The sequence below is a fragment of the Zeus faber genome (assembly GCF_960531495.2).
Source record: "Zeus faber genome assembly, chromosome: 11".
NCBI classification, from domain to species: domain Eukaryota; kingdom Metazoa; phylum Chordata; class Actinopteri; order Zeiformes; family Zeidae; genus Zeus; species Zeus faber.
The window spans coordinates 32,549,418-32,556,917 of record NC_137205.1 but is presented as its reverse complement, the minus strand read 5'-3'; the positions used below and the strand labels follow the sequence as shown (position 1 = coordinate 32,556,917).

The 7,500-nt window shown below is 54.1% G+C and overlaps 1 protein-coding gene across 1 annotated transcript in view; it reads left to right on the top strand.

Moving 5' to 3' along the window:
• Positions 1-7,500, top strand: part of mylk5 (myosin, light chain kinase 5) — a 25,382-nt gene that overhangs the window by 11,145 nt on the left and 6,737 nt on the right. The window contains exon 5 of the mRNA XM_080009601.1: positions 378-695. Coding sequence (XP_079865727.1) covers positions 378-695 — 318 coding nt within the window. The remainder of the gene's footprint in view (positions 1-377; positions 696-7,500) is intronic.

The following is a 7,500-nucleotide window of genomic DNA, read 5'->3' as shown; positions in this document are numbered from 1 at the left end:
AGGAACCTGTGCCGCTCGTCTCCTGTTGCTTTCTGTTGCTTTGGGACATTAAGTGAAAACTACATGTTTTGTGTAAATACTTGAAAAAATAACAACACCCCAATAAAATCCACCAGGCAAGATGTGAAGAAGGCAGCCTCCACCTGTACCTCCCTCCACCCCTTCTACCTCTACTGTACTCCACCTCCCTCCACTCCACCTCTACTTTGCTCTACCTCTGCACTGCCTTTACCTCTACTCAACCTCTACTCTACTCTACCTCTAATCTACCTCTACTCTACCTCTACTCTACCTCCTCTCTACCTCCACTCTACCTCTACTCTACCTCTACTCTACCTCCTCTCTACCTCTACCACAGTTTCCTGTTTTCCTTGCAGAGAGGCCTCAGCCTCCTCCATCCTGCCCGCTCATCTCCCAGCTTCCCGACGGGCCCCTGGTGCTCTCCTGGTCCGGCCCCTGCTACGACGGCGGCAGTGCCGTGCTGGGCTACGTGGTGGAGGTGAGGGTTGGAGGCCTGGCGGAGCCTGGGGGTTGGAGTGAGCTGGTGGCCCAGTGCCGGAGCACTTCGCTCAGGGTCTGTCCATCCCAGCTGCAGCCTCAGAACCTCCACAGCTTCAGGGTCCGAGCCTTCAACACCGCAGGGCTCAGCGAGCCCAGCGCCCCCAGCCCCCCCCTCAGCATGGAGCAGCAGACAGGTGAGTCACCTGGAGCCACTGGTTGCAGCTCAAAACACAGGAAGAGAGAGAGAGACGGAGAGAGAGACGGAGAGAGAGACAGAGAGAGACGGAGAGAGACGGAGAGAGACGGAGAGAAAGACGGAGAGAGAGACGGAGAGAGACGGAGAGAGAGACGGAGAGAGAGACGGAGAGAGACGGAGAGAGAGACGGAGAGAGAGACGGAGAGAGACGGAGAGAGAGACGGAGAGAGAGACAGAGAGAAACGGAGAGAGAGACGGAGAGAGACGGAGAGAGAGACGGAGAGAGAGACGGAGAGAGAGACAGAGATAGACAGAGAGATAGACGAGAGAGAGACGGAGAGAGAGACGGAGAGAGAGATTTTTTTTTTGGATTTTTAAAGCATCTTTATTTTAACATTTTCTCTGGTTCACAGTTACAGACAACACAACAAACACACTTGGTTCACTAACAGAGTCCTACACGTTAAAAACAGACTGGAAGCACAGCACCGGGGATGGTAGCTCAGGAGGTAGAGCTGGTGGTCTAGTGATCTAAAGGTTGCTGGTTGGATCCCAGGCTCCTCCTGCTAGCATGCTGTAGTGTCCTTGAGCAAGACACTTAACCCCTAATTGCTCCTGATGGCTGCGTCCGTCAGTGTTTGAACAATTGGAAGTCGCTTTGGATAAAAGCGTCTGATCAATAACTAAATGTAAATGTAAGGTCGTCCTCCACCAGGGAACAGATGGCGTCATTAAAACACCACAGCTTGATGAAGACGTCCAGACTCTTCATCAGTCGGTGAAAATTAAAATCAATCAAGACTCTGGCCCTGACCAACGCTACAAACACTCTTCCTTAAACACTCTCCTTTCCCCTCAGTTTGTTCCTCCTCGTGAGGTAGATGGCCATCTTCGCTTCCCCTACTAGAAAATTAAGCAGTCGCCATTTCTCTGCGTTGGCCCTGTAGTATCTGGCCCCAAAAATAAAACAGTTTCTGGACCACAGAAACAAAGCTGTTGACAGCTACGGCTCCATGTAGGACCCTCCATTGGAGGTCCCCCGTCCTTTTCTTGGAGGGAGCTTTGTAAAAACTCCTCCAACACGGCTCCTCCTGTCCCCCCATCTGGAGCCGTCCCCTCCAGACAGTGTCCTGCCGCCCCTCCAGTCCCTTCCTATTTAAAACAACCACACACTCTTTGTAAAAAGCCTTCCCGCTGGCTGCGTGCAGGTCCAGTTCTGCATAACGTGCCCTGTGCAGCAGCTTCCCGGAGGACCCCTCCAGGTTGGGGGTCAGGGTCATCTCCGGGAAGGGATCCTCCGGGTTTGGCTCCTCCGCGCCTTCGCCGTACTCCTTCAGCAGGGCCAGCTCCTCCTCCGTGAGCGCCTCCCTCCACCTCTTGAGCACCAGGTGTACGATCCTGGTGGACCTCACCCCCAGCTGCTCCACCATGGCCTCGCCGTCCTGCAGGTCGCTCCCCGCCGCCGCCACCACCTGCCTCAGGGTCAGGACCCCCGCCTCCCTCAGGATGCTCCTCAGTCCTGGAGTGGCCCCGTCCTGCACATCCAGCCTGGCTCCTCCGATCACCGGCTCCTCCAGGAGCCAGTGGAGGGAATCTGCGGCCTCCCTTTTCCTGTTCTTAAATAACCCCCATGCTTTAAAAAGCTCCTGATAAAAACGGGGTAAGCCCGACGTGTTTAGAAGACTCGTGTCCATTAAAAACAACGAGCGGTCAAGTCCCATCCTCCCAGTCCTCTTTAAGACCAAGCCCGCCACGTCCTTCCAAACGTTAAAGTACCCCGTTAACAACTTCTGCACAAACTGTAACCTAAAAGTTTCCACTCTGCTCCTGATGTCCACCACACTGTGCCCCCCTTCCTCTTTAGGCAGAAAGACCTTTTCCTTCCTGACCCAGTGGAAATTCCGCCCCCAAAAGAAATCCATCAGCTCGGCCTGTATCTTCCTTTCTAGCAGGTCTGGTGGTTGGACGCAGGCCACTCTGTGCCACAGCTGTGAGGCCACCAGGTTGTTGATGATGAGCATCCTGGCCCTGTAGGACAGCTGTGGCAGTGCCCACCTCCATTTTCTTAGCTTGCCCTGTATCTTTCCTAAAAGTCCTTCCCAATTCTTCCCCACCATGCTTTCACTCCCTAAAAACACTCCCAAATACTTAAACCCATCCCTTCGCCACCGTAAGCCTCCTGGCAGTTTTAAAAGTCCCCCCCTCCATCCGCCCACAGCCAGCGCTTCGCTTTTGCCCCAGTTGACTTTCGCTGCTGATAGCAGCCCAAAGTCCCTGACGATCCCCTCCAGTTTGCTGATTTCGTCCTGTTTCTTTATTAAGACAATGACGTCGTCCGCATAGGCTGATAGAATGTGGCTTCTCTCGAGACCGTTTAGAAACACACCCTCGATGTTCGTCCTTAATTGACACAGCAATGGTTCTATGGCCAGAGAGTACAACATCCCTGAGAGGGAGCAGCCCTGTCTCACCCCTCGACGCACTTTAAAAGGGCCGCTCAGCCCTCCATTAATCTTCAGTATACTCTCGATGTCCTGGTACAAAACCTGGATCATGGCTATCAGACCAGGGCTGAGGCCAAAAGCCTCCAGAGTTTTCCAGAGGTAAGGGTGCTCAACCCGGTCAAACGCCTTTTCCTGGTCTAGCGAAATGAGCCCAGTTTCAATGCCCAGAGAACTAGAGACGTCCAAAATATCCCGAATTAAGGACACATTGTCCAGAATGGACCTACCAGGCACACAGTACGTTTGGTGCTGATGGACTACCAGGTCCCACACCTCCCTCAGCCTGTTGGCCAGCGCCCTCGACAGGATTTTATAGTCCGTGCACAGAAGGGACACAGGACGCCAGTTCTTGATCTCCTGCAGGTCTCCTTTCTTGGGTAGGAGAGTGATGACTGCCTTCCTGCAGCTGACTGGCAATAACTTATCTTTAAAACCTTCATTGAAAACCATTAAAAGGTCCCCCCGTAACTCCTCCCAGAACTCTTTGTAAAACTCTGCAGGAATCCCGTCGATGCCGGGGGCCTTACCCCCCTTCATGCTCTGCATGGCCGTGGAAAGATCCTGCAGGGTCAGAGCACCGCACCCCCAGCACCGCACTGACATCTTCCGGGACCCTGGGCAGATTCCCACACAAGAAGTAAAACAGTTATTTTTGCTCCTCATGCTCACTTCTGTACAGTTCTGTGTAAAAGACCATGGCTCTCGTCCGGATCTCCTCCGGCCTCCTGAGCTCCTGTCCTGTGTCTGATCTCAGGGCGTGGATAAACCTGCTCTGCCCGTTCCTCTTCTCCAGGCTAAAAAATAAACTAGATGGTGCGTCCATCAGTGCTGCGCTCTGGAAGCGAGAGCGGACCAGCGCCCCCTGCGCCTTGGTGCCTAGTAGGTCCGCAAGAGCAGCTCTTTTAGACTTGAGGTCCTTAATGTGATCTCGATTCCCAGTGGGTTCCACTACCCCCTGTAACTCCACAATGTCAGTCTCCAGATCCCTCATAGATCTGGTGATGTCCCGTGTGACATTGAGAGTATACTGTCGACAGAGCTGCTCTATCTCCCTCTTCCCATAGTCCCACCAAAGTCTTAAGGAAATAAAATCCTGCTTTCTGTTTCTAAAACCTTCCCAAAAAAACCTAAAAGCATCCTTAAAGTTGGAGTCACATAGTAGGGTGGTGTTAAAATGCCAATATGCACTTTTGGGCTTTACATTGGCGATAAAAACACGGAAAACAACCAGGGAGTGATCGGTAAAACCAACAGGCACCATTCTACATTCCTTAAAAATGTAGAAATGGTGCTTAAAACAGTAAAACCGGTCTAGTCTGGCCAACGATAGAAAGGTGCCTCTGCAGTGCACCCAGGTGTACTGTCTTTCATCCCCGTTGGTTCTCCTCCACACGTCCGTTAGCTCGTTCTCGCTTGAGAGCAGCCTCATCGCGTTCTGCGATGCTCTGTGAGGCTCACAGTGGTTCCTGTCTAACAGGTCGTTCTCGGTGCAGTTAAAGTCACCTCCTAGAAACAAAAACTCCCCAGTACGAGCTTTGCTTAAAACCCCATTTAAAACTTGCAAAAAAGTGACTCTGTGTGGTCCTGTGGTGGGAGCGTACACATTTATAAAGACAAACTTATAATGCTCAAATGCTGCCCTCACCACCATCAGTCTGCCCTCCACCACCTCCTCCACCTCAAAGGATGCTGGGGCAAAGCTCTTAGAAAAGAGGAGAGCCACCCCCCCGCTGGTGGTGCTTTTGTGGCTTAGCACCACCCCCCCCCCCCACTCCCTCTTCCAGTCAGCCTCATTGCCAGAGTCACTGTGGGTCTCCTGCACCAACAGCACATCCAGCCTCTTCTGCTCCATCAGCTCGTACAGCAGAGACCTCTTAGCTGCGTCTCTGGCCCCATTCGCGTTCAGCGCGCTGATGTTAAAGTCACTCATTGCAACGGAAAAGGGAAACAGCCCGAACAGCAGCACCCACCTCCACCTCCTCCCCATCCTCTCCGTTGTTCAGCTCCTTCCTGATCTTTTGCACCATCTTCTTGAGCCTGTACACCTCCTGGTCCGTGGAACCCTCCCCTCCCCTTACTCCTCATCTGTTGCTGGGCCGCGTTCGCCAGCAACTCCTTGTCTGAGAAGAAATCCTCCACCTTAATCCCTTTCACATTCTTCGTCCTGTGCAGAAACGCTTTTATTTTGCCCACACTGTAGCTTTTTTTGCCCTTTTTCTTCTTTACGCCGAGAAAAACCTGCCCCTCACTGTCTGCAGCAGAGTCCTCCTCCATCCAGGACTCTGACTCCGAGCCTCCCTGCTCCACCTCCTGACTTGCCTTCCCCTGGCTTGCTGTCCCTCTCTTCGCCTGAGAGTCTCCTGTCATTTTGTTGGACTTTCTTTTGGGGCGAGGGACTCTCAACCGATCGTCCTCGTCCCCCATCTCAAAGTCACTTCCTTCCAGTGCCTCCTCCTCCCTAGCTACGTCACCTGCACTCCTCCGACTTTGTTCTGTAGCTTCCTTTCCTTCACCAGTCCCCTCCTGTCCCCCCGCACCCACCTGCCTGTCTTCCGGACCCTCCTCCTTCCCCTCCTGTCCTCCCACCCTTACCTGCCTGCTTTCCAGACCCTCGCCTGCCTCCCCCCGTGTCTCCACGCTCACCTGGCTGCGCCGTCTACCTCCACCCGTTCCCTCCTGCGGCTCCACATTCCCCTCCCCCCCCCCCCCCCCTTTTTTTCCCCTGCCCCTCGCCTGCCCCCTCCTGTGCCCCCACCTTCACCTGTTTCTTCTCCTTTCCTTTCCGCCCTCCACCTGTCTCCCCCTGTGCCCCCACCTCCACCTGTCTTTCCCCTGCCTCCTTTTGGCCCTCACCTGCCTCTCCCTGTGCCCCCACCTTCACCTGCTTTTCCCCTCCTTCCTTCTGGCCCTCCCCCGCCTCCTCCTGTGCCCCCTTCTTTGCCTGTTTTCCCCCCTCTTGACCCCCCCCTGCTCCCTCCTGTGCCCCCACCTTCGCCTGCTTTTCCCCTTTCTGACCCTCACCTGCCCCCTCCTGTGCTCCCTCCTTGTCCTGTCCACCCTTCTGCGCCTCACCTGTCTCGCCGTCTGCCTTCTTACCTGGACATGCCCTGACCTGGTGTCCCTCCCCACCGCACCCAAAGCACTTGGTGGTGTCAGTGTTGACAAACACCACGTAGTCAAACTCATCCGCCCTGATTTTGAAAGCTACGTTCAGCTCCGCATCCCTGTTGTTCAACACCATCAGGACTTGTCTCCTGTGCGACACCACAACCTTAAGCAGCGGCGACTTGCACCCCGACGGGACTTTTTTAACTGGCGACACCACCTTCCCGTGCCTCGCCAGTTCCCTAGTGAGGGTCTCATCTTTAATAAACGCCGGAACATTCGCCAGGTTCACCCTCTTCGCCGGTGTGGAGAGAGGCAGGACGGGAACAAACATTTCGTTCACCGTAACGCCGCTCGCCACCGTTCGCCTTGTCCACACTGTCCAGGAAGATGACCACCGCGCTGTTCATCCGCGCTGCGGACACAACGCTGCTGTAGCCGACAGCCTTCCCCACCGCCAGGCTGCAGTCCTCCACCCAGACCCGAGGAAGCACGGCATTAAGTTGCCCGTGTCTTCCTCGTTAGCTTGGTGAGGTCCGACATGGTTGCGGTTGCGGACCCGCACCACCACCCACCCACCCACCCGCTGTGCGCACACCCTACAACCAGTAGAAAACAAAAAAACCTACCACCGTCACCAACAAATAATTATAAACATACAATTGATAGAAAAGTTAGAGAGAAATCACTCACTCTACCAAAAGCTCACACGCTCCGCTCGCTCAAGCCTCCAATCACTCAGAGAGAGAGAGAGAGAGAGAGAGACAGAGAGAGAGAGAGGGAGAGAGAGACAGAGAGAGAGACGGAGAGAGAGATGGAGAGAGAGACAGAGAGAGAGACAGAGAGAGAGACAGATGTTTTCCTGTGACACACGCTCTTCATGTCATTGACTTTGTGGGCGGAGCTGCAGCTGCTGCTCGGCTGCTTCATGTTGTTGTTTGGTGAAACTTCAGTGTCGCAGGACGTTGATGCCCGAGGAGTATTCAAGCACGTAGTACCACGCTCCTACAGTACCTGTTGAAAAGAGATCAGAGAGGAGCAGGAGGAGGAGAAGGAGGGGGAAGAGGAGGAGGAGGAGGGGGAGCAGGAATAGTAGGAGGAGGAGGAGCAGGAAGGTGACCTGGTGCTGGGTGGTGTCTGGGTGGTGTAAAGAACAGTATTTAGTTGAATTATTTCTTTCAATGTTGGAAGTTT